General features: G+C 42.4%; 1 protein-coding gene across 2 annotated transcripts; it reads right to left on the bottom strand.

Annotated features, from left to right (window-relative positions):
* Positions 1-997: 997 nt before the first annotated feature.
* Positions 998-26,465, bottom strand: pfkfb4b (6-phosphofructo-2-kinase/fructose-2,6-biphosphatase 4b). 2 transcript variants are annotated; one of them, XM_072452717.1, is made up of 14 exons: positions 26,286-26,465; positions 13,500-13,616; positions 13,328-13,424; positions 12,133-12,199; positions 11,945-12,019; positions 11,808-11,864; positions 11,597-11,718; positions 10,841-11,048; positions 8,441-8,587; positions 4,103-4,207; positions 2,983-3,112; positions 2,026-2,088; positions 1,296-1,360; positions 998-1,119 (listed from the first exon to the last, which is right to left on the bottom strand). In XM_072452717.1, exons 1-14 carry the CDS (start codon positions 26,326-26,328, stop codon positions 1,060-1,062), a joined length of 1,356 nt encoding a protein of 451 aa, XP_072308818.1. In that variant the 5' UTR covers positions 26,329-26,465; the 3' UTR covers positions 998-1,059. The 2 variants fall into 2 exon arrangements, with proteins under 2 accessions (XP_072308818.1, XP_072308817.1); XM_072452716.1 differs by lacking the exon at positions 26,286-26,465 and adding an exon at positions 15,505-15,627.

Raw genomic sequence — 26,465 nt, 5'->3', positions numbered from 1 at the left:
AAATCAGAAAAATAAAAGTTACAGGAAGTAGAGCCGAGTTCCTCTGTGATGTCATCAACGAGCGACATCTCGAAAACAGAGGCAATTCACACAATGGACAGTTTAAACGCTCATTAAACAAAATAAAGACGTTATCAGGTTATGAATCAAATCATAACTGCTGTGTAATGTGTATTTTGGCCCTTGTTCGTGTCCAACCAGGAAGTCACCAAAACTGTCAATATAATGTTGAGTAAAACAAATTTTCTCACTTGATATGAGGGGAAAATGCTATCGCACTTGAAATAAGAACAAAATGTTCTTATTCTATTGGTAAATCTTATTTTAAAAGTCAAAACATATGATAAGAGCAGTATTAATCTTGATAATCACTTTTTAACTGATTGTTTTAATAGTTTCCACGAATACATTTTTTGTCAAGTCATTTCTTGCAACACTACTTTGTACTTTAACATTATTTCGTACCTTTACTCTTAACTCGAGTAAAATACTTCGCCACTTTACCACAGATATAGTTTTCCTCTGAAGCCTTAAATTAAAAACACAAAGACAGGTTTTCTGATTTATTGCCACAGTGACATGTCAAAAATGATCAATATATTTGCATTATTTATACAATACAATAATTAAAGTGAGTCACAGTACATAAGCAGAATGATCGCTTTATCAACGCTATAGTCATTTATTTATACAGGAAAAGATTAAAACACCTGTCAAGTACACTTCTTTAACTAAGCCTTTTGTTTTCTCTTTTGGAAAGGCTTTTATTTTGACGTTTTTACTTCACTCGACGGCAAAAGTAAAGACGTTATCGCAGAAGCACCTCGGTCAGTGATACAAAAACACATTAGAAAATCAAAAACAAATTAAAAGTTACATACATATTCACACTAATAACAAAATAGTGTCTCTCCGCGGACGTGGATGCGGCGGCGGACAAACGCTGAGGAAAGTGCTTAGACGGATTTAAATGGTTTGTCTGGAGGTCGATGATGGACTTCTGTTGTTGAGTCTTTTGCAGGTTGGTGGCAGGAGTGTGTTAAAGGAGGAGGGAGAAGATCAGAAATGTGCCGGGACAGTCTGAAGAGCGTCCTCGGTGCTGCGCTGCGTCAACACGTTCTGAAATGTGGAATAATCGTAATATAAATCAGGTAAAACATGCGAATAAGAGAAGAGGGTTTTTAACTATTTTAACTATTTGTGTTGAAAGAAGGTTGAATTGAGTGGGAATTCATCTGAAATATTCCCTTATCTAATAAAACGTATTTGTAGAGGTTTAGTGGGTGTTTACGTACCGATGGTCTGTCTCTGTGTGTGTTCACTGAATCCACACCCAAATACATGGACTCCACTTTACAACCTGAAAAATAAGACAAAAACTCAATCGGTTTCTTTAGATTAGAGCCAAACACTGCATACATTTAATATCTTGCCTAGGTTAAAACAAAACTAAACGAAAAAACTGAAGTCAGAATATATATGTATATAGATATATTGATCTGGATTGGAGAAGGCTTAATGTGACGTTTAAGGCAGAACTAAGTAACATTTCCACCTTATTAAATGTCTTTGTAAGTCACTTTGATGGTTAAATATCTGTTTTTGGGGCTGTTTGAAGTGTCTGTCGTCGCCCCCTGGCTGTCTCGGAGCAGAAAACCAGCCTTAAAAGATTTGCTGAAGACGACTCTCCTGAGAAACCCTGGCTCTTTTTTATGTTTGGCAACGTAATTCTTTTTGGTATGTGATTCTTATAATAGAGAAAGAAAAAAGCTTTTCCGTCTATTTTCTGACTAGGTGTTGTTACAAGGGAGCTGCAGGGGGCGCTCTATCGCCTTAGTTCTGCTTTAAGGGTTTCAAGACGTTTCTGGCTGATTACAATTGAAATAAGAAAATGAATTTGTCCATGGTGCCAGTAAGTGAGTCTTGGCTCAAATAATTTAGTTTGACAAAAGAATAAAAATATTGAATCGAGTAAAATAAATAGTTTTTACATATTTATTTTATTGAAGTACATAAATAACTCACCATAAGCCACAGGAGTCAGTTTGAGGACCGTGTGCAGAGGACATTTCAGATACGGCAGCTCTTCTGAGGAAAGAGAAAAGGTAAATATTAGACTACAGTGGCCACACCCAACACTTGAACAATGCAAACATCATATTTTCATCGCTCAAACCAACCAAAGTCGAGACAATGTTGCTCTGATCACCAGTTACCAAAACTAGAGCATTTATGGGTAAGATAAGATGAGATATGCCTTTATGGTTTACTTTGTTCAATATTTTGTACATTTTAATTTCCAGATCTTTTCTCAGATAAAGTCTTTATCTCTGAACTCTGCTGTGGTGTAATGCGACTCGTTACAACAGGCCAGTCAATCTGTTCCACAATCGATCGATTAGCACTTCATCCTTGTGAGGCTGCATTTTTGTCACGCTTTAAAGTACCAAAGTTTTTATGAGTTCATATTTGGTGGAATAAAACCTGTTGTAAATATTATTTGAATGAGTTTTGCACATATCCAGTGTTGAAAATGACAGGAAGGACAATTTACACAACAAGTGTTCTTACTCCTGTGAAGCTCTTTGGTCTATAAATAAACTGATTGATTGATACAGTAGTGGGTCAGTCACAGTCACAGTTCTTTCCACATGGTTCTTGTTTAACCACATTTCTGGGTCCATCCAAGCAGCTTCTTCCTTTTAGATAATATTGTGAATGTGGTTTTGAAAAAATGCATAATTTGAATATCGTTCAATGTAAAAAAAGATTACAAAAAGAGCTAACTAAAAAAATAGGGTATACAGTGATATCAGATAGATATAGGGTAGATACTCTAAAAGAATATCAACATGTCAATTTTTTGGACAATATCGCTCACCTTTAGGTAAAAGTGGAGCTAATGATAAAGAGGTTAACGTTGAGCTGAACACGTTAAAAGTATGAAGTGACCTAAAAGGACAGCCACACATCTTTTCTGACCTGCCGTCTTGTCGAGGAAGTAGGCGAGCAGACACCTCATGACGGCCTGGTGGCAGATGACCAGGACGTTCTCCTGTCGCTCCAGTTCCATGATCACAGGCTCCAGACGCTGCACCAGGTCCTCATATGACTGACGACAAGAAGAAATGAAGAACAGGTTCATTTACGCACACGACTCCACGAGAAGAGAAGTCTGATCAGTTACAGCAAACAAAAGGATTTTCAGAGCGACCGTTGTGTTTGGACGACAAAGGGCAATGAATCATAAAGTAACTCTTCCGACATTTATCCTTCTTGATTGCATTTTTGTCATTTTTTCTGTGTAAAACTCTAAAAAAACATAATCTGATAACTCCATAACTCCAGAAATCCATCGCATGCTTGTTTCCTAAAAGACGTTGTTGCTTTACCTGGAATGTTCCACCGTGTGGCTTTAAAGTGCCTCTGACAGACTCATTGAACTAAAATGCAGTTAAGATAAATATATTTTAACTTTTGCTAAAAAAAATATACACATTTTATCCTAGAGGATCTCATTTTGTAGGTTTATAATTTTACTTCCTGGTTGTAATTGATGACATCACACTGGAAACTTACCCAGCAACCACTGGGCCAAAACTGGTCTAATGTCACAAATGGTTTTAATTTGACAGATAAAAATACATGCGAGTGCCTTTATATAGTTGAATTGATGTTTAGAGGGTTAAACAAGTTGTTTGTTTGGAGTAAATTATGTATAAACTTCGGCTGGAGTGAGTGTCCCTGGTGTGATGTCACTTCCTGTCATTTTCTACAGACATTTTAACTTTTCCACACAAATGCCGCTCTATGGTGTAAAACTAATTTATATTTACGACAGGCACAAACACACCAGATAAAGTCAAAAATTTAAAATAATAAAAACCTGTCATGTGCACTTTAAACCATGGGCCAAGTTACAGCTCAAATCAAAGGAAGAATACGTGTTTTTAGGGTAATATTAATTAATTAATGAATCATTAAAAAAAAACTGCCGATTGAACATTCCTGGCAAAGCAAGAAGAGTCACATTCCGATACAGACGCGGTTGTACATCCCGATCCCGTGACTCGCTCGTTTGGAGTGACGGGCGCTTCCTCACCTCTCCTTTGGGATATCGGTAGCGGTATTTGTCCTGGTCTCTCATGGCGAACTCCTGTGGGAAGTTCTCCTGGATCTCCTCGTACATCATCTCCTCACACACGCCCTGAAACACACACGGTGGGTCAGCTTTACGGAGGAAAGGCTGCTGGACAAGAGACGTTTGCTTGGGACTATGCTGCTTATAATTATAATATCACATACACAGTGTAGCCCGTGAGCGTAGCCCGTGAGCGTAGCCCGTGAGCGTAGCCCGTGAGCGTAGCCCGTGAGCGTAGCCCGTGAGCGTAGCCCGTGAGCGTAGCCCGTGAGCGTAGCCCGTGAGCGTAGCCCGTGAGCGTAGCCCGTGAGCGTAGCCCGTGAGCATAGCCCGTGAGCATAGCCCGTGAGCGTAGCCCGTGAGCGTAGGCGTAGCTTGTGGGCGTAGCTTGTGGGTGTAGGTGTGAGTGTAGCGTGTGAGTGTAACGCATAAGTGTAGCCCGTGAGCGTAGGCGTAGCATGTGGGTGTAGGTGTGAGTGTAGCGCGTAAGTGTAGCCCGTGAGTGTAGCGTGTAAGTGTAGCATGTGGGTGTAGGCGTGAGAGTAGCATGTGAGTGTAGCATGTGAGTGTAGCATGTGAGTGTAGCATGTGAGTAGGCGTAAATGTAACGTGTGAGTGTAGCATGTGGGTGTAGCATGTGGGTGTAGCCCGTGAGTGTAGCCCATGAGTATAGACGTGAGTGTAGGTGTGAGTGTTGGCGTGAGTGTAGGTGTGAGTGTAGGTGTGAGTGTAGGTGTGAGTGTAGGTGTGAGTGTAGGTGTGAGTGTAGGCGTGAGTGTAGGTGTAAGTGTAGGTGTGAGTGTAGGTGTGAGTGTAGCCCATGAGTATAGGTGTGAGTGTAGGTGTGAGTGTTGGCGTGAGTGTAGGTGTGAGTGTAGGTGTGAGTGTAGGCGTGAGTGTTGGCGTGAGTGTAGGTGTGAGTGTAGCCCATGAGTATAGGTGTGAGTGTAGGTGTGAGAGTAGGCGTGAGTATAGGCGTGAGTGTAGGCGTGAGTGTAGGTGTGAGTGTAGCCCATGAGTATAGGTGTGAGTGTAGGTGTGAGTGTAGCCCATGAGTATAGGTGTGAGTGTAGCCCATGAGTATAGGTGTGAGTGTAGGTGTGAGTGTAGGTGTGAGTGTAGGTGTGAGTGTAGGTGTGAGTGTTGGCGTGAGTGTAGGTGTGAGTGTAGGCGTGAGTGTAGGTGTGAGTGTAGCCCATGAGTATAGGTGTGAGTGTAGGTGTGAGAGTAGGCGTGAGTATAGGCGTGAGTGTAGGTGTGAGTGTAGGTGTGAGTGTAGGCGTGAGTGTAGGTGTGAGTGTAGGCGTGAGTGTAGGCGTGAGTGTAGGCGTGAGTGTAGCCCATGAGTATAGGCGTGAGTGTAGGTGTGAGTGTAGCCCATGAGTATATGTGTGAGTGTAGGTGTGAGTGTAGGTGTGAGTGTTGGTGTGAGTGTAGGCGTGAGTGTAGCCCATGAGTGTAGGTGTGAGTGTTGGTGTGAGTGTAGGTGTAAGTGTAGGTGTGAGTGTAGCCCATGAGTATATGTGTGAGTGTAGGTGTGAGTGTAGGTGTGAGTGTTGGTGTGAGTGTAGGCGTGAGTGTAGCCCATGAGTGTAGGTGTGAGTGTTGGTGTGAGTGTAGGTGTAAGTGTAGGTGTGAGTGTAGGCGTGAGTGTAGCCCATGAGTATAGGTGTGAGTGTTGGTGTGAGTGTAGCCCATGAGTATAGGTGTGAGTGTTGGTGTGAGTGTAGGCGTGAGTGTAGGTGTAAGTGTAGGTGTGAGTGTAGGCGTGTGTGTAGCCCATGAGTATAGGTGTGAGTGTAGGTGTGAGTGTAGGTGTGAGTGTTGGCGTGAGTGTAGGCGTGAGTGTTGGCATGAGTGTTGGCGTGTGTGTAGGTGTGAGTGTAGGCGTGAGTGTAGGTGTAAGTGTAGGTGTGAGTGTAGGCGTGTGTGTAGCCCATGAGTATAGGTGTGAGTGTAGGTGTGAGTGTAGGTGTGAGTGTAGGTGTAAGTGTAGGCGTGTGTGTAGGCGTGAGTGTAGGCGTGTGTGTAGGTGTGAGTGTTGGCGTGTGTGTAGGTGTGAGTGTTGGCGTGTGTGTAGGCGTGAGTGTTGGTGTGTGTGTAGGTGTGAGTGTAGGCGTGAGTGTTGGCGTGAGTGTTGGCGTGTGTGTAGGTGTGAGTGTAGGCGTGAGTGTTGGCGTGTGTGTAGGTGTGAGTGTAGGCGTGAGTGTTGGCGTGTGTGTAGGTGTGAGTGTAGGCGTGAGTGTTGGCGTGAGTGTTGGCGTGTGTGTAGGTGTGAGTGTAGGCGTGAGTGTTGGCGTGTGTGTAGGCGTGAGTGTTGGCGTGTGTGTTGGCGTGTGTGTAGGTGTGAGTGTAGGTGTGAGTGTAGGCGTGAGTGTTGGCGTGAGTGTAGGCGTGTGTGTAGGTGTGAGTGTTGGCGTGTGTGTAGGTGTGAGTGTTGGCGTGTGTAGGTGTGAGTGTAGGTGTGAGTGTAGGTGTGAGTGTAGGTGTGAGTGTAGGTGTGAGTGTAGGTGTGAGTGTAGGCGTGAGTGTAGGTGTAAGTGTAGGTGTGAGTGTAGGTGTGAGTGTAGCCCATGAGTATAGGTGTGAGTGTAGGTGTGAGTGTTGGCGTGAGTGTAGGTGTGAGTGTAGGTGTGAGTGTAGGCGTGAGTGTTGGCGTGAGTGTAGGTGTGAGTGTAGCCCATGAGTATAGGTGTGAGTGTAGGTGTGAGAGTAGGCGTGAGTATAGGCGTGAGTGTAGGCGTGAGTGTAGGTGTGAGTGTAGCCCATGAGTATAGGTGTGAGTGTAGCCCATGAGTATAGGTGTGAGTGTAGGTGTGAGTGTAGCCCATGAGTATAGGTGTGAGTGTAGCCCATGAGTATAGGTGTGAGTGTAGGTGTGAGTGTAGGTGTGAGTGTAGGTGTGAGTGTTGGCGTGAGTGTAGGTGTGAGTGTAGGCGTGAGTGTAGGTGTGAGTGTAGCCCATGAGTATAGGTGTGAGTGTAGGTGTGAGAGTAGGCGTGAGTATAGGCGTGAGTGTAGGTGTGAGTGTAGGTGTGAGTGTAGGCGTGAGTGTAGGCGTGAGTGTAGGTGTGAGTGTAGGCGTGAGTGTAGGCGTGAGTGTAGGCGTGAGTGTAGCCCATGAGTATAGGCGTGAGTGTAGGTGTGAGTGTAGCCCATGAGTATATGTGTGAGTGTAGGTGTGAGTGTAGGTGTGAGTGTTGGTGTGAGTGTAGGCGTGAGTGTAGCCCATGAGTGTAGGTGTGAGTGTTGGTGTGAGTGTAGGTGTAAGTGTAGGTGTGAGTGTAGGCGTGAGTGTAGCCCATGAGTATAGGTGTGAGTGTTGGTGTGAGTGTAGCCCATGAGTATAGGTGTGAGTGTTGGTGTGAGTGTAGGCGTGAGTGTAGGTGTAAGTGTAGGTGTGAGTGTAGGCGTGTGTGTAGCCCATGAGTATAGGTGTGAGTGTAGGTGTGAGTGTAGGTGTGAGTGTTGGCGTGAGTGTAGGCGTGAGTGTTGGCATGAGTGTTGGCGTGTGTGTAGGTGTGAGTGTAGGCGTGAGTGTAGGTGTAAGTGTAGGTGTGAGTGTAGGCGTGTGTGTAGCCCATGAGTATAGGTGTGAGTGTAGGTGTGAGTGTAGGTGTAAGTGTAGGTGTGAGTGTAGGCGTGTGTGTAGGCGTGAGTGTAGGCGTGTGTGTAGGTGTGAGTGTTGGCGTGTGTGTAGGTGTGAGTGTTGGCGTGTGTAGGTGTGAGTGTAGGTGTGAGTGTAGGCGTGAGTGTTGGTGTGTGTGTAGGTGTGAGTGTAGGCGTGAGTGTTGGCGTGAGTGTTGGCGTGTGTGTAGGTGTGAGTGTAGGTGTGAGTGTTGGCGTGTGTAGGTGTGAGTGTAGGTGTGAGTGTAGGAGTGAGTGTTGGTGTGTGTGTAGGTGTGAGTGTAGGTGTGAGTGTAGCCGTGAGTGTTGGTGTGTGTGTAGGTGTGAGTGTAGGCGTGAGTGTTGGCGTGTGTGTAGGCGTGAGTGTTGGCGTGTGTGTAGGTGTGAGTGTAGGCGTGAGTGTTGGCGTGTGTGTAGGTGTGAGTGTAGGCGTGAGTGTTGGCGTGTGTGTAGGTGTGAGTGTAGGCGTGAGTGTAGGCGTGAGTGTTGGCGTGTGTGTAGGTGTGAGTGTAGGCGTGAGTGTTGGCGTGTGTGTAGGTGTGAGTGTAGGTGTGAGTGTTGGCGTGTGTGTAGGCGTGAGTGTTGGCGTGTGTGTAGGTGTGAGTGTATGCGTGAGTGTTGGCGTGTGTGTAGGTGTGAGTGTAGGCGTGAGTGTTGGCGTGTGTCCCGTACAGCATCGATCTCGTTGAGGGCCTTCCACTGCTCGTACGGCGCTCCCAGACACTCGGCCGTCTGGATGGTCCGCTTCATTTGGCTCGTCCAAACCTTCAGGTCGCTGATGTCCTGCTCCTGGAGGAACTTCCTCAGGTGCATTGCGTACTGGGGAAACAACACCTTGTTATTTTCTACATTTGATAAAAGATGATGTTTTATGTGTTTGTATAGTGGTTTGAATGCATCTTTCCCTGATCCCCATGTAGTCGAGTAACGATCAAATGTTAAAACAGCTCTTAAGGTCAAAATCAATCAAGTTTTACATCTAAATTATAGAGCTGTTATATTGATCAATAACCCGAGAGTCATGCTGGTGCGCTGTTAGCATGCTAGGGAAGTACAAATTGACTCAGATTTCTCCCAGAGCGGTTGATTTGACTGGAAATAAGTTGGTTATAGATGTCCAGGAGCTTGAAAATTCCCTTTCAGATGATGGACAAAAGGAATAAATGAAGAAAAGGCCAGAGTGACTTTAAAATAGCAGGAATTGTCGTACAAATTGAAGTATTTTTAGTGGTTAAATTAATATTAACAGTAGCAGATGGTCTCCACTGTCAGTATCAAGTATCAAAAATCCAACACTGAACAAGACTAAAAATAGATATATCGGCCCTTTAAACTTGCAAAATGTGACCTTTTCTGAACCGTTTTAGAATGATCTTGAACTAGTATAAATTCACATGGAAACATTAAGAAAGTCATTTTATGCTGTTGTTGAAAATGTCAGTCTATTGTGTAAAACCTTGACCTAAAACAAGAGCATTTTAAATTCTTGTTGTGACATATAAGATGTATGTCTCTGGTGTGTTCTCTGTAGTGGTTGTAGTGGTAGTATTTGGGCCACAGTGGTTGTAGTGGTAGTATTTGGGCCACAGTGGTTGTAGTGGTAGTATTTGGACCACAGTGGTTGTAGTGGTAGTATTTGGGCCACAGTGGTTGTAGTGGTAGTATTTGGGCCACAGTGGTTGTAGTGGTAGTATTTGGGCCACAGTGGTTGTAGAGGTAGTATTTGGGCCACAGTGGTTGTAGTGGTAGTATTTGGGCCACAGTGGTTGTAGAGGTAGTATTTGGGCCACAGTGGTTGTAGTGGTAGTATTTGGGCCACAGTGGTTGTAGTGGTAGTATTTGGGCCACAGTGGTTGTAGTGGTAGTATTTGGGCCACAGTGGTTGTAGTGGTAGTATTTGGGCCACAGTGGTTGTAGTGGTAGTATTTGGACCACAGTGGTTGTAGAGGTAGTATTTGGGCCACAGTGGTTGTAGTGGTAGTATTTGGGCCACAGTGGTTGTAGTGGTAGTATTTGGGCCACAGTGGTTGTAGTGGTAGTATTTGGGCCACAGTGGTTGTAGTGGTAGTATTTGGGCCACAGTGGTTGTAGTGGTAGTATTTGGGTCACAGTGGTTGTAGTGGTAGTATTTGGGCCACAGTGGTTGTAGTGGTAGTATTTGGGTCACAGTGGTTGTAGTGGTAGTATTTGGGCCACAGTGGTTGTAGTGGTAGTATTTGGGCCACAGTGGTTGTAGTGGTAGTATTTGGGCCACAGTAGTTGTAGTGGTAGTATTTGGGCCACAGTGGTTGTAGTGGTAGTATTTGGGCCACAGTGGTTGTAGTGGTAGTATTTGGGTCACAGTGGTTGTAGTGGTAGTATTTGGGCCACAGTGGTTGTAGTGGTAGTATTTGGGTCACAGTGGTTGTAGTGGTAGTATTTGGGCCACAGTGGTTGTAGTGGTAGTATTTGGGCCACAGTGGTTGTAGTGGTAGTATTTGGGCCACAGTAGTTGTAGTGGTAGTATTTGGGCCACAGTGGTTGTAGTGGTAGTATTTGGGCCACAGTGGTTGTAGTGGTAGTATTTGGGCCACAGTGGTTGTAGTGGTAGTATTTGGGCCACAGTGGTTGTAGTGGTAGTATTTGGGTCACAGTGGTTGTAGTGGTAGTATTTGGGCCACAGTGGTTGTAGTGGTAGTATTTGGACCACAGTGGTTGTAGTGGTAGTATTTGGGCCACAGTAGTTGTAGTGGTAGTATTTGGGCCACAGTGGTTGTAGTGGTTGTAGTGGTAGTATTTGGGCCACAGTGGTTGTAGTGGTAGTATTTGGGCCACAGTGGTTGTAGTGGTAGTATTTGGGCCACAGTGGTTGTAGTGGTAGTATTTGGGCCACAGTGGTTGTAGTGGTAGTATTTGGGCCACAGTGGTTGTAGTGGTAGTATTTGGGCCACAGTGGTTGTAGTGGTAGTATTTGGGTCACAGTGGTTGTAGTGGTAGTATTTGGGCCACAGTGGTTGTAGTAGTAGAATCCCACTGTAGAGCACTAATATGTATTGTAAAGTAATAGTAACAGCAGTATTAGCGTGTCCTCACCTCTTTGCCCCGGTCGGACAGCCCCGAGTCGCCCCCGATGCGTCCCTTGATGTTGAGGTCGCTCTCTCCGTGGCGGCTGAGGTAGATGGAGCGCGGCGTGATGTGGATGTTCATCAGGTAATACACGATCCGGCTCTGGATGTGGTCCAGGACGCGGTTTACCAGGTACCGCCGGCCCACGTCGATCACCTTTATGTACGACAGATCCCTGCAAACAACAGAAGAGGCATTTAGTATTTAACTGATTATTACGACCTTTTCAAATGTCGTATCTTCATTTGAGCACTGACGGCTAAACAAGTTCAGAATTAGAGTTATTTTAGTGGTCGACAAGTAAAACGATCATTTCTATTCAGATTGAGACTTTTTACATACGTTTTATTTGGTTAAAAAGGTACGTAAAAGAATAAATAAAGTGTATTATTACAGAAAATCTGAAACTCTTGAAAGAAAAATTACATTTTGATTGACTAATGCCACTGTTTTTGTTCTAAAAGGTCTTCTTGTGTGTGTTTTAGAGTCTGTGTAGTCCAGGGTTAGTTCGATTAATCGTTGGCTCTATAATTATCTTCATGTCAGAAATGTGGCTGCGTTTTTGTGCGAGTGCGTTAGGTTTGTGCACCTTTTTATTCCTGTATTTTGACTTTGAATTTTTCATACTTTTTCTAGTTTATAGTATGTTTTTTTCATATTTTCGTAGTCTATAAATACTAAAATTAGTCTATTTTGGGAGTAGCTCTGCACAAACGAACTCACTTGTCCAGATTCTCGTCCATCGGCTGATACGACGCTTCATAACACTTTATCCTTTTCATGAAATCGTCGATCGCCTCCTCGGAGTTTGCGTGGATGTAGTCGGGGCTGTCCAGCTTCACTCGCTGTACAAAAACACAGAAGAATGCAAAACAATCTTATTTTAGGCTTATCTGGCGTGACATTTTGTTTTACTCGCCGTGATCCCTCTTACCACTATGTTTTCCGCAATGACATCTGGGTCTTCGCACACAGACTCAACAAAGAAAACCTGAGCGGCACAGAAATTATAAACACATTCAGATAAAGCTAAATAATCATCGTTAAACTGATTTTTAGTCGTGAACGCACCTTGAACCCGTTCTGTTCTGCGAATTTCAATATCGTGGCTCTTCTTTCTCTAGTTGTATTTGTGGCATCAAAAACCTTTGGAAAACAAATATCCAAAAAGTGAATTAGCATTTTTAGCGTTGTCGTTTATCTGTTGTACTTGCAGTCAGTGACCAGAAGGGGGCAATGCCAATATAAAAAGTACTCACTGCGACTTGTCCGCCCTCCACGCTCAGGTACTGCCGCACGTCGTTCAGGGCTGTTGTGGCGCATTGACTGGAACAAAGAGACGAGATTACATTAGATTACGGTTTTATGTGACGACGTGTGTTAAGATAGTTCTGCACGTCGTTTTTGGATGATTTATCAATAATAATAATCGACAAAGGGCAGGAGATCGTCTTTATCGTCAATGATTTTCAAAGATGAGAATGAACAGTGCAATGATGACTGGCACCAGACATTGGAGATTGGGAATCTAAGAGTTTAATGATGGTAAGATTTACTGTTTTTATAAGAAATATTGAAAATTGAAATCCAAAAACTCATTATTGGTTAGTGATTTGGCTCCACAAACTTGTCATGTTAATTTCATGTTTCAACTGACAACAATCACGTCTTTGGTGTTGAATAATGGCACTATTTTATGTGAGTTGAACTTTAGTTGATGCTGCAGTTTCATGTGGACCGGCCCAGTAATTACAGGGATATGAACTGGAACACAGGTCAACAAATCTGACAGTAAACGACATATTGTCGTCTATGTCATCTTCGTTTAGTCCTGTTCTAGTACTTGCTTAGTCCTGTTCTAGTACTTGCTTAGTCCTGTTCTAGTACTTGCTTAGTCCTGTTCTAGTACTTGTTTAGTCCTGGTTTAGTCCTATTCCAATATTTGTTTAGTCCTGGTTTAGTCCACGTTGAGCTTCAGGTTTTGTCCTGGTTTAGTGCCAATTTTGAAGTGGTGTATGTGTGCATCAGGACTAAACTGGGCTCAAAGCAGGACAAAACCAGAACAATTTTCTTTTGCCTTAGTCTAGACTCTGTTCAATCCCGTCCTTTACTTGTTATCTTGGTATGAAAAGGTTTACGAGTCACTGATCTTAAACCGACTATAAAACAAGTCAAAGTTGCACTAAAATCCTTTGCAAAATGAAGATCGGACGTAAACTACTATAATTGTTACTCTTTTTTCTTGGTTTCTTTGATCTAACTTTCTGCTCGACAAGAAATAACCCGCAAAATGTGTAAAGAAACAGCCATTGTGCGACGTCCAGAGCTCATCATAGACGCTGGTGTGTGAAGTGCGAGTTTGTGAGTGCGAATGAGGAACAGCGATGTTTACAAGTGTCTTATGTGCGTTCGTTTACAGCCACTGTCCTGTACAAACTGCTTTATTGCACTTACCGTCTGATTTTAAGACCTTCTTCATTGTCTGGACGGAAGAATTCAAACGACTTGTAGATCTTTAGACACTCTCTTCTGTACTGGCCCACATTGAAAACTAAAATAAAAACACAAGAGTTATTATTTGTGTTGGTTTGTAGTTTGATTGGCGTGCTGCTTCGTCGTCGCGTACCTTTCGTCGGCACTCCGATCCAGTTCAAATATCTCGTCAGCTTCTTGGAGATGTACGTTTTGCCTCGAGCCGGGAGTCCGACTGTCACGATGAGCGTGGGGCAGTTTGTCATGCAGACTGGCAAAAGAGAACAAGAACAGGGGAGACCATTTAGTTTCATAAGAGGCTTGGAGTTTGAAGCTTTTCACAAGAAGAGGTGGGAAATAAATCCAAAAATATATTATCACAGGAGGAATTAGAATATATCGTATCGTCTATAATCAAGATTATTACAAATGACCTCAAAAAGAGACAGAAGTGGCTGGTGTCATCTCAAAAACAAGGTTGTAATGTGACATTTCTGGCTTTTGTGCTTCATTTTAAGCTCCATTCTTTTTTTTAATGCAAATTGTCTGAATATTACTGTAGAAATAATGCCAAAATATAGGTATTTTTTGTCAATAGCTTCGACCCATATTTAGAAGTGTAAGTTATTTCTGCCCTTTCTGTTGGCGCTGCTGAACTGGACCGGTTTTAGTGTTTGCAAAGAATAGTGCAAACGCTTGGAATGTTTCTGTCCGTGAGAAGAACAGAGAAGTTACTAATGTGTAACAAAACGCTTAAGTCTCAATGGGCTTGGATAAGAAATTAGAATGATCAAGGTTTTTCCAAGTGAAACTCAAGACTAAACATGAACTTCAGCCTGGTTTTGTGTGGTCTAGAGCCGCAGATGTTTGACAAGAGCTCATCCTTTTTCCAAGGACCTTTCAAGGTTCCGTGCAGGGCAATTTGCATTGCCATTATTTTATTTTTTACTATGCCCTAACCCTTATTTGTTAACACTCGTCAGCAAATGTGTTATTTCATCAAGAGAGTTGGTTACTGTAGGTTTATTGTGTAGGATTTGAAAATACACACTAATTTGAGCTGGTTTTGATAATAAACATAGATCAAAAACACATTCACACAATTATTTACCTTTTCTGAACTGCTTTAGAGTGATATTGAGTTTGACCTGAAAAAGTGTGACATGTTTATTAATTTGATGTATTTTTTGTTCGCTTATGTTCCGTTTATGTAAATGCCACTAACTCCAGCTCCAAGCCGAGATTCTGCACAGTAAAGACAGAGACACAATATAAAGAAAACAACTGAAATATCACTTTGTACTGAGAATGATCATGATATCGGTATTGAACCTATTGCTTAGCATCGAAATCTAGTTCAATCAAATTGTTATTACATTCAGGTAAGAATGTAATAATAATTGCACATTTACGTGCCTCTTTCTACAGCGGCTGCTTTGCTTCTTCTGCACGTTTGCACATCACACACTGTCAACAAATAAACTATTACAAAGACAACATGAAGACGTTTGATCCCACGTGATCATGATCGTGTTTTTATTTACAGAGTCAGATCATTTTGGGAAGGGATGCGGCTTGACTCGCAGGAAGCAACAACCGAGCCAGAACTCCGCTGCTTCTGCTGGTGCTGCTTGTGCTGCTGGTGCAGCTGGTGGTGCCGGTGCTTGTGCTGCTTCTGCTGGTGCTGCTTGTGCTTGTGCTGCTGGTGCAGCTGGTGTAACTTACACAGACCTTTGTGGAGAAGGCGCTGACTCGAGTTATCCGGGAAAATAGATCCGTTTTCGGTCATGCGCCCGGCACACGGTGCCGCTGCCAGTGTCATGCGCGCGTTATAAACTAAAGGTACAAGGTATTAAAGGTACAAGGTATTAAAGGTACAAGGTACTAAAGGTACAAGGTACTAAAGGTACGGAGCGTGCGAGGCAGGAAACGCGGGCACTTTTATGAAACGAAGACACTCTCTGAATGGCAAGCCGCGCCAGACAAAGTTGAGGAGAAAATGATGCAATGTCGCCATCTCCAAAGGCGCACATGGATGTGAGCTAGCGCCGAGAGCGCGAGCGCCTGATGCAATAAAGGCGAAATGTGAACGTTTAGCGAGAGTAAAGGACGCTAAAACGTCCTGTCGCGTCGTGTGTTGGAGAGGTGGCAGCGCTTACCCCGTCTCTGCGTAATCGGCCGTAGGTGGAGCCCGGGACTGGTCCGCGGCATCCAAATCTTGTGCAGCGGGTTTTGCGTGAGCTCCCGCGGCCCGTGCTCCGGAACGTCCTTGTCTAACATTGTCTTCTTCTGTGCGTCTTCTGTGCGTCTTCTGTGCGTCTTCTGTGCGTCTTCTGTGCGTGAGAAGAGCGGTCCCTGTCTCGGCGGAGGGCGATGGAAGAGTGTTTGGAGCAGAGCGGTTCACGGGATGGACATCACATCAGCTGAGGGGCCCTTTACCGTAATGAACCAGCACAGCACGCAAGAGAACATGACGCAAACAAAAGCTCAGCATGTTTACATGTCAACTCTGAACCGTGAATTAAACCCATTTCATGACCTGCTTATGAATGGGCAACAAAATAACCTCTTTCTGACTGCATATTTTCTATACCAAGTATTATTATTATTATTATTATTTTGTAAACTCCTATTTTTGTGCGTGCCATATTTTATCATAGTTTGTGCGTGCCATATTTTATCATAGTTTGTACTGGACTATTAGCAAAAGGCCTAAATGGTTGCTTAAAGGCTCAATTAAATAGCCTATATTATTTACTTGTATTTGAAATTCAATGGGCAACTACTTTTGTATAATCAAAAGTTGAATTATGATTTTATTGCACGAATCAAACGACATTTGAGGCAAGAGTTGTTGTCTGTTTATTTTTTAATGGCTATAAATGTATTACTGAATTATGTAAAACCGAATTAATTCGGATTTACATAATCTTAATCTTCAATAATACGTTTGCTTGTTTTAAGCATTTTAATAGTTTTTTTCTATACTTGACACATGATGATGAATACAAGTAAATGTTTAAGCTTGAAATGTTTGAGGCCTAAGTTTAGTTAAAGCATATTAGTCACAAGTACATAGTGTTGCTTTTGTCTCAAACGGGGTCGTACTTTTCTTGAAGACCCCAATTTCCCACGAATCCACCTTTTTGCCCTCTACCGTAACTGTGTCGAAAGTGTGCGCACAGAAACCCTGCAGCAACAACAAGGAGCCTGCGCTGTTCGCATGCAGCGCACATGGACAGAGGATGCCACCCGGGCCGCAGCCAATCACACACGGGACACAGACCTTCTCAGCCAATCAGAAGCGACTCTGGGGCCCGAGGGAGGGCGTGCGCGCTGCAGCTACACAGACGAAAACAGCCAGAATACAAACTGTACTTACATATATCACGAGTGTGACACGAAGAGAGCATGAACCAAAAGTGCCAGTCAAACAGAAAACACAGCCGCTACAGTTACAGTAAAGCCCCTCAGTAAACATGTTGATACGTTGTGATAAAGACTTTATTTACAACCCTAAGTCCAGAGTTAAAAAGCACCATCAAAACACCACTCCTGCAATAGATCTGAAATAGAGTCAGACAATAGAACATGTTCTACGACAAGTGTGTAGAACAGCCCAACAATGACCCGGCTGTTGCAGAGATAAACAATGAAACTGTTGTAGGCCATAGTTATACAAAGTACAGGACAATGAAACTTCTCCGACTGTTAAAGGTGCACTCTGGAACTTTTGGGTGGAGGGTTCATCACCTGCTTGTCTTCATTATTGCTTTGTCTGGAATGTTTCACAGTATGGCTTTAAAGTCATTTGTCTCCACGTACGGCCAAGTTACAGTTCAGCTCTGTGGAGAAGCAAGCGCCGTAAGATGTCTTCTTTCTTTTCTTCACCTTATTCCTTTACTTTTTTCTCTCTCTCAATTCTTCCTCTTATTCTCCTTTTTATTCTCTCCTTCTCTTATCGTCTGTCCCCTTCTCTTATTGTCTGTCCCCTTCTCTTATTGTCTGTCCCCTTCTCTTATTGTCTGTCCCCTTCTCTTATTGTCTGTCCCCTTCTCTTATTGTCTGTCCCCTTCTCTTATTGTCTGTCCCCTTCTCTTATCGTCTGTCCCCTTCTCTTATTGTCTGTCCCCTTCTCTTATTGTCTGTCCCCTTCTCTTATTGTCTGTCCCCTTCTCTTATTGTCTGTCCCCTTCTCTTATTGTCTGTCCCCTTCTCTTATCGTCTGTCCCCTTCTCTTATTGTCTGTCCCCTTCTCTTATCGTCTGTCCCCTTCTCTTATTGTCTGTCCCCTTCTCTTATTGTCTGTCCCCTTCTCTTATTGTCTGTCCCCTTCTCTTATTGTCTGTCCCCTTCTCTTATCGTCCCCTTCTCTTATCGTCCCCTTCTCTTATCGTCTGTCCCCTTCTCTTATTGTCTGTCCCCTTCTCTTATTGTCTGTCCCCTTCTCTTATTGTCTGTCCCCTTCTCTTATTGTCTGTCCCCTTCTCTTATTGTCTGTCCCCTTCTCTTATTGTCTGTCCCCTTCTCTTATTGTCTGTCCCCTTCTCTTATTGTCTGTCCCCTTCTCTTATTGTCCCCTTCTCTTATTGTCCCCTTTGTTAGACACCCCGGTCCTCCCCGGAATGTCCACAGAGGAAAAGAAGGACCTGTATCGCATCTCTACCAAAGTCCTTCACAAAGCCGCCCTGGCCGGTGTGCCTGAGTCCGGGTGGTCGAAGGTGTTAGCTCCAGGCTCCTCTCCGCGGGGCAGCTGGAGGTCAATTTACGGCCCCCCATAGAGAAACGCTGTGCCGATCTCCAGTGGAGGGTGGAGCATGGGGACGTGACCATCAACATGTGGGACACTTTGACCCAAGATGGGACAGACACTGTGTCTCCTGTCATCAGGATGAGACACAGGAACATCTGTGGCTGTCCTGCCCAGGGCTCGTTCCCCTGTTTGCACTCCTGCGACTTTGGCTCCAGAGACTGGGCCAAACCCCATCCAGGGAGATGTTTGCGTTTAGACCCAGGGACTCTCCAGACAAACTTTGTACTGGGTCAAGCCAAACTCAGACGACTCAGACTTGAACATGTGTACAGCACACTGGAGGGGGCGCTAGAGGGGTTAAAGAGTGTGGACAGTGAGGGAGGGGGAGCCGCTTTTACTTTTGGAAATGTGAAAACAGGACTGATGATGTTTGACTGAATTCGGTCTGTGTGTTTTAAAAATGAGCGGTCGATAAATGTGAGCGTAAAAGTCAAAGTCTCTCCACCTCTTACTCTCTCCTTCTCTCATTCTCCCTTCATCCATGTATTTCTGGGAGATAGACTTTTCCGTCTTGGTGTGGGGAGCACCACCTGACACTAAATGTAGTAAAAACCAAAGAGATGATCTTTGACCCCAAAAAACTGAAGTGGAATTAGCATATAAACTCCTTGTGTAAAAAAGTGTTACAGAAACACCACTTCCTCAGAAGACTGCGACTGTTCGGTGTAAGCACTAACATTATGTTTAGTGTAATCAGATATGACATGGTTATCTGCTTTGGCTCGCTCACCGTTCAATGCAAAAACAAACTCAAGAAACTCGTCAAGAATGCTATGAAGATCACAGGAAGGAAAGAGCATCCTTCACTATAAGCTATCTTTGAAACTTGTGTCCTGGCCCAGGCAAAGATCATCCTCAAAGAGCCGTCCCACTGCAGTGAGTACAAGCCGCTACCGCCAACGAGACGGTACCGTGCAGTCAAGCACAACAGCAACAGTTTAAATGTTCTTTCCTACCAACATCTGTCGCTTTGCTTAACAAATACAGAGAGTCTGAGAGTATATACGTATATAGTACTTGCATTTATTCTCACTGGGCAGATGCAGTGTATTATTGTCACTTTATTGGGGTTGTGCAATAATGTTATGGCCATATGTTTTTGACCCAGGTCTAATGCCATACTATGGAACATTCCTGGTAGGGATGTCACGACATGAAACTCTCATGGTATAATATTTGTTACAATATTTTGAAGAGGCAGAATTATTAGAAAAATGAGTAAACTTCTATTGGTCAGCATTTTAACTAAGACCTCCTGACTGGGCTCCACTGTGTTTTTTAAGTCCACACATTTTCACTGCAGTCGTTCTGTTAAATTTAGTGCTCAAATCGCTTTCTCTACAACACGTTTCCTATTATTAATAAACTACAATATGACCAGCTATTGTTTGTACACTACCCGCTGTAGCCAGCAGAGGGCACAGTTCCCGTCATGCCTGAGTGGAACCACTGCTTCTGAGAACAACAGACCAGACTAAAGGGACCCACTAACTGCAGGGTTCATGCTAAATCTCATCCTCAACAGATTTCTATTCCCCATCAGCAACTCTTCACAAAGCAAACACAGCACAAAATGTAAGAGAAGGCTTTTAATTTGAAGAAGGAAAAATGAAAATCTCCAACACTACATGTATAGAAAGTGTAATGTTTGAAGTTCCATTTATGTCCTGACTGCTCCGAGTGTCATATTTGAGTCATTCAAATGTTTGGTACAAATATGAACTGTATGAACAATATGAAGTGACTGTAGGAAAAGGACTGTGGCCCTGAACTCTGGTGCGATACTCAGTCTGTGACAGCAGAGGGCACTGTAACTATGTACTGTAATATTTATACAAACAACTCTTATGACCATAGTCATTATGTTTCTGGGGGGCTTAAGTAGGCTATAAAACATTTTTCAAATCAGAAATATGCATTCAAATGTGAAAATTTTAATTTACAGTAAAACCAACCACTAATTATGCAGCTATTTAGTTTGTAAATATTCTATAGAGGAGTGACAAAATATCAGTAAAATGATATTCATCTCTGTACTGCAGCCTGCAGGAGGGATGTACCAATATTATGTGTAAAGCGGATTTCGGTTACAAACGTTTCAGCAACACTACAATTCTACAATTTAGTCATTTCTTTGAAGAGATAAAACCCATGTGTGTTCTACAGTGAAGTCATAAACCAACTGTACCTTTACTGTAACTACTCGATGATGAGTTTGTAAACAATGAGAGACAGTTGAGGGTCAGAGGTCATAGGTCAGAGCCAGTTTAATCTCATCAAAGCGACACTGGGCACTGGCTCTGCTCCTGATCGACATCGCACGCTAAATGAAACACATAACATGCCAGATTAAATAGAATATATTATGAATGCAGTATTACGTTATCGGGGAAAAAAAACTGATATTTTACCATTTTGAAAGAGCCGAAACTTTTTAAATGGAGATTGGGATTTAAATGTGTATTATAAATGAGATTATCTATAAGATGAATGTAATTTTTAAACAACAAAACAGAAGAGGGAAATTGCATCTTGTTTTTGTTCTCTTGAAACGTGGAAAAATGTATTACAACGAGATGAGAATTGAAAGACATGTCCTGACCCAGTTCCTTTGACCTTAATGCTTGGTAAACTTTTCTATTTTTAACCGTTTTACATTTCTCTGATTTAATTCGCTCTGCGTAGCCTTGTAGCTCAGCCATAGGATATCATGGTTTCATGGCACACCCTTATCAAAGTCAACTCAACGCACACTTTGTACTTTTACACACTGTCTTGGCTATAACACCATTGTAAATATTTTTTACATGTTTCTCTGCAAAAGTAACAGTCCGTGAGCAAAGATAACAGCTCCATGACAGAATCTGTTTGGTACAAAGTGTTCCACCACCAAGTGTTTCAGTCCAAAAGAGGATTTATGTCCGGATTCAGAAGATTTACAGTGATGCTGGACCACGACCACGTAATCCTTTTAAATGAAGGGCAAGCAAATATAACCTTTAATGCTTTTGATGATTCATGATTATTACAGAATTTCTTTTGCCTAAATTACAATGAATTTATTTTTTGGGGGGAAATATGTGAATACTGGCATTGATTCTGTCCATATTTGATTATTTCTCTTTGATGCTTCCTCCCCTGAGCTGAAGCCTCTCTCTGTTTAACTGGTGACAGGATCTCACATCGATGTTTCGCTACAAGGCCCTAAGTGGAAAAGCACTTCTAAATGTTAATGTATGTATTCGTTTATGTTTTCAAATGGTGTTCAGTTCACAGTGCACAGTTTAAACACGTTCAGGAGCGTTTGAGAGAAAAGTGAAATACAAACTGCTAAACTTATACCAGAATCACAAGCATTTAAGAAGAACGTGTGAAGTCTAAACTAGAGTCGTTGTTCTATAGTCGATTAATCGGTCTTAAGTCTTTTCAGACCGAGACCCCCAAAATAAACACCCCCCTGCAGACACACATTAAGAGTTTGAGTTGATTGTACTGTGTCTTTGGACCCACAGAACTTTCCATACATCGTTCCCCATTAGACGATTAATTGTTTTAATCAATCAAGAATCTCTTTAGTCGAGTAGAGTCTAAACTAAACTAGGGTTTGCAGGTTTTATAAGAAAGACATGTTGTTTGCAGAGGACATTCTGTTCCCTTAATAATTGCACCCTTTGTGCCAACTTATTTCGATATATTTAGAAAAAGACCAACATTTGTGAGATTAAAGATAGAGATTAAAATAGTGTGAGATTAAAAGTACAAACTGTTCCCAGCAGTGAAACTACATGGAATCTCTGCGATTCTCGTCTCTTTAAAAGTTCCTACTGTAGAAGACAAACACTATCAACTGCCACGCACCAAACAAGACGTTCTTTCAATAAAACCACCGCTTAAACACTCCCCTTAGGGATTTTTTCACGGATTGTGCACGAGTTCACCTCAAATAACCCAAAGCTCCAGTGTGTGTGCTGAGAGTGAGAGCGAGCAGGAAGTGCGCATGTGTGGAGCCCATAATGAGCTTCAGAGTGAGAGCTTGAACTTTCCCCCAGATCCTTCCACAGCAGACAGGCAGAGGCGCTAAAGCTGCAGCGACAAGCAAACAACACCACAGAGAACAGGAGCCATGGGAGGACCCAGAAGAGGCCCTTTAACAAAGCAAAATGGATGGACAATGTAAAAGAGAAATGTTATATGCTGTTTGGGGCTTGAAATTAATCGGATTCGAAGTGTGATTACCAAGCACAAGATCTTGTGTGATCAAATGACCATAGAATTTGGCCCAAACACAGTCTAATGAGTAGTTTACATTTAGCAGGGACAAAAAAAAGGGTTGATGCTGGTGTAGATCCAAAAAGCAGATACAAGTTTGTGCAAAATGTGAAATGAATAGATCTAAAATGGAACTCATGAATTAATTTTAAAGTATGTCAAACTCTCATCTTGTCTTGTGTTCCCGCTCTATTCAAATGACAAAAAATATGAATGGTAAATTGGTTCCAATATCGGTATCAGTGAAATCAGAGTGTTCGCCAAGACAGTTTGCCAATGACATGTTTTCCTTTTCTTTTTGAACAAACGAATAATGAGGACATCTTTAAATAGAAGAGCAACATTAACGCCATCATTTCAAAACTATCTGGGTCATTGTTTGGAATGCAGTTAGCACAGTTTTCCACTTAAAGTTTAACACCAAAAACATGGGTGCAACTAGAATGAAAAAGGTGTGCCGCGTAACTCTTCTGGTCGATCAATTAATCGCAAAGAAACAATTACTTAGATGAGCGTCAACTAATTTAGTCATGGAATAATAGTTATCTGGACATTTGGAGGCCCTAAACCAGACTTGTGCCCCCCCAAACAACACTGTTTGAATAAATGGACATAACAATGGAAAACAGTAAAATAAAGACAAAGACTTTTTCTTCTTTTTACAACAGGCAATTGTAAAGGGCATCAATCACAGTCGTTTATTGAGGTGCATGTTTTATTTGATCTAATGACTCATTTGAACAGGCCTGACTAAGTATTATGCATTATTTTAGTGCTGAAATTAAAGAGAAACAAGAATATTTTTTGAATTGAGCATATTTGTACAGAGAAAGATATTATTTTTACATTTAAACTGAAATGAATTGAAAAAAAATGCCACGGGCCGGTCCTGAGTTCAAAACAAGTGGTTTTATGACTCAGACGGAGCAGGAATTGCATCAAAATGAACAGGAACATTATGGTTTTTGATGAAAAAAATATTGAGTCTGCACTTCTCCTCAAACATGTCAAGAGGCTTCACAGCTTTGTCTGAGTCAAAAGTGGTCAAAGAAAGATCTAAAGAACTAATCGAATAACAAAATAATAGTGAGTGGCAGCCTCATTTGATGTTATTGCTTTGTCTAGAATGTTCTGAACTTTTATTTCATCAATTATATTTTATTGCTTAAAATGCTACAGCCCTGACAGATGCTAGACAAATAACATAAATCTATCTGCCTATAACAAACAAACATGATTGTTCCTGTTATCTCTGATTATATGGTGCATTTGACTTTCATGCACAGACCGGCCCTTCAGCAGCTCATTCAGACACAATGTTCAGCTCTGGGCTCGTTTTTCCTGTTCCCGCCTCACCTTCCACAATAAAAAACACAGAAAGATTTAGATTAATGATATTCACACAGGCTTCAGCCAAAATGTATTCATCGGGACTATAACTGAATGCTTGAAAGGCTGAAGTCGTCTCGCAGTGATATAATGTTGTCTGCAGAGAACTATAAATCTGTCCAAGTCTAAAATCTAACCCCGTCGAAAATGCATGAGATTCTTGTGTAAGTTTAGCACTTCACGGTCTTCTCGCAAATGCCATTGTTCCTGGACGTGAGGAGAATTCAAACTGAATCGATACATTTTTGGAAGAAAAACGTCAATACGAAATTTCACCAAAAATAAGAAGACAAACTATACTTCTCTACATCAGATATCAGAATCAGTAGCTGCATTTACAGAGCCAAAATAGTCTGATAACTAGAATAATCAGTAACGGATTATTGCTGTGACAGTTTGGAAGACAAAGTACAATGAATATAGACATAAACATTTTGACTTCGATTTTAGTCTTTGACATATTAGTTTTGCATCATTTTCCTAGTCAAAACTTGCACTGGTGTGAAAGACTTGCACCATCTCTATGTAAACATAGAGTTGCATTGTCAGCTTTGTCAGTCAAACACAACCACAAAACAGGTCTCAACCACAAAACAGATCTTAACCAGGATTAGCCATGATCTACTTCAACTACTTTAACTTTAATCTCCACATAAAGACTAAAATGAGATTAGAACCGTTTCTTTTCTTCCCTGGCATTTGTAATTTATGTGTTTCATTGTAGCCAGGAATTATGAGGGTCAAACAAGGCCACAAATAGATCTCAACCAGGACTAAGTATGCTTGAACTTTAAACGTGCACTATGTCAATTTCTTGTGGGTCTGCCACCTGTGTGTCTCCAGATAGTCCAGTTTTTGTTCTAAAATTAACTTATCCATGCTTTGGTCAAATTTCAGACCTGGTTTATAGTCACATTTTTAGACCATGTTTAGCCAAGTTTAGGCCTGATCTGGTGGTACTCGAACAGGCAAATATTATCTTGGGTGGTACTCGGTGTAAAAGGTTTGATAACCACTGGCATAGAAAGTCCTGCAGATTAAATACATTTATTTTTTTATCTAATTCATCTTGTGGGGGGGTTTAAGGCCAAAATGCCTTGAAATCCAAGCAGCTGCCAGATCTTCCACCGCAAATTCCCCAATTCTATATCAATTCTAAAATAACAAAACTGCTCTTCTTCTTCCATGTATCAGACCTAGCTGTTTTAGTGCCACTGTCTGAGGAGAATTCAAGTCCATATGTGGAGCAGCAGATGTCCACCGCTCTTTAAGAAGCAAAGCCTTTCTCTCATCTGCAGCTTTACAAGGGAACATCGAATGGAAGAACACTGACGCCCCAGGGGACAACACAATAACGAATACAACCATTGCATCATCATCATAATAACTAGCTCTATAATGCTCAATCAGCCGATTAACTTGTGCACGGCTTAAAGTTGTGTTTGTTGCTATTTATAACAAGTCTAGACAAACTGAATGTGACCTCCATCAGGAACCTCAACAAAGACATGTACAGACACTTTTTACACGTTCCTGACGCATGTTATCAAAAATAAAGCAAACATTTGTTTTGATATATTAATTTTTGTCATTATTGCCAACTTGTATGAATGAATGAACCATAACACACAGCAACAATCTATTGAATATGACTAGTATGACATTGTAATCATTTATGACAAGATAATCTAGAGAAGGACAAAATGTACCACGTGTAATGTTTATGTATTTATTATCATGCTTTGAGGTGAACCAACATTTTGTATTGAATCTTTTGTCTGTAATAAGTTTGCAATCAATAGAAAAATCACAAATATCTGAATGAATAAATAATATAACTATTGTCAAAATGTAATGCATTATGAATGTTTTTGTGCAGGTTCGACCTTTTAGCAATATTTAACGAGCCAAAACACTACATTTATACTATACTAGGTTACTACAACAGAATCTGCTAGAATGCAGCAATTCATTCAAAGTGGGTTGTCCCATAAGTGAGACTAACAATACAGTATCACGGGCCATTTCGCACCATTTAATCGAAGCAAAAGGAGCTTGAAAACGTGCTAAAACGTACTGTGTTTACACTCATCCCTTGAACTCATCGTTTTAAAAGTACAGAAGCTAAAGAGGCTAACAGGCTAACTAGCTCTGCACCAGTTACATCCACAAAAACACACGCTCCGAGCCCTAAAACGCGTTGACATTCGGACACAAGCGTGCATCGCCCTCCTTTGACATTCATCTACAGTTATTTCCTCATTTGATCGCGTCGTCTGATAATAAAAGTCCTAATCGTGTTATTCTTCGTACGGCTTCATGCGTACGTGACTGACGCTTGTTTACTTCAACCCTCCGCCACCGCCGCTGGTGCTGCACACTCCTCTTCCGCCAACAACACCGCACTTCTCTGCACAAAACCCGCACCGAAACAGCGCTCAATTGCACGTGGGGGCCGCGTGGACGTACCTGCTCGGCTCCGTTGGTTCGCTTGGCCGTAGGAGCCCCTCATCGTCCCGGTTGCAGCTCGTTTTTCGGGTCCGTTTTGAGCGGAGCGTCAACGACGGCGTCAACGGGAGAAGCGGATGAATGGACCAGGGCTGCGCGCGTGCTCCTCCAGTGCGACGTGAAACCCGCCCCCTTCGCCGC

This window comes from Eucyclogobius newberryi, unplaced genomic scaffold (genome assembly GCF_026437365.1).
Source record: "Eucyclogobius newberryi isolate DKJ021-1_F unplaced genomic scaffold, fEucNew1.0.hap1 SCAF_19, whole genome shotgun sequence".
NCBI classification, from domain to species: domain Eukaryota; kingdom Metazoa; phylum Chordata; class Actinopteri; order Gobiiformes; family Gobiidae; genus Eucyclogobius; species Eucyclogobius newberryi.
Note: the sequence above shows the minus strand (reverse complement) of the source record. Positions and strands in the feature narration are given on the sequence as shown.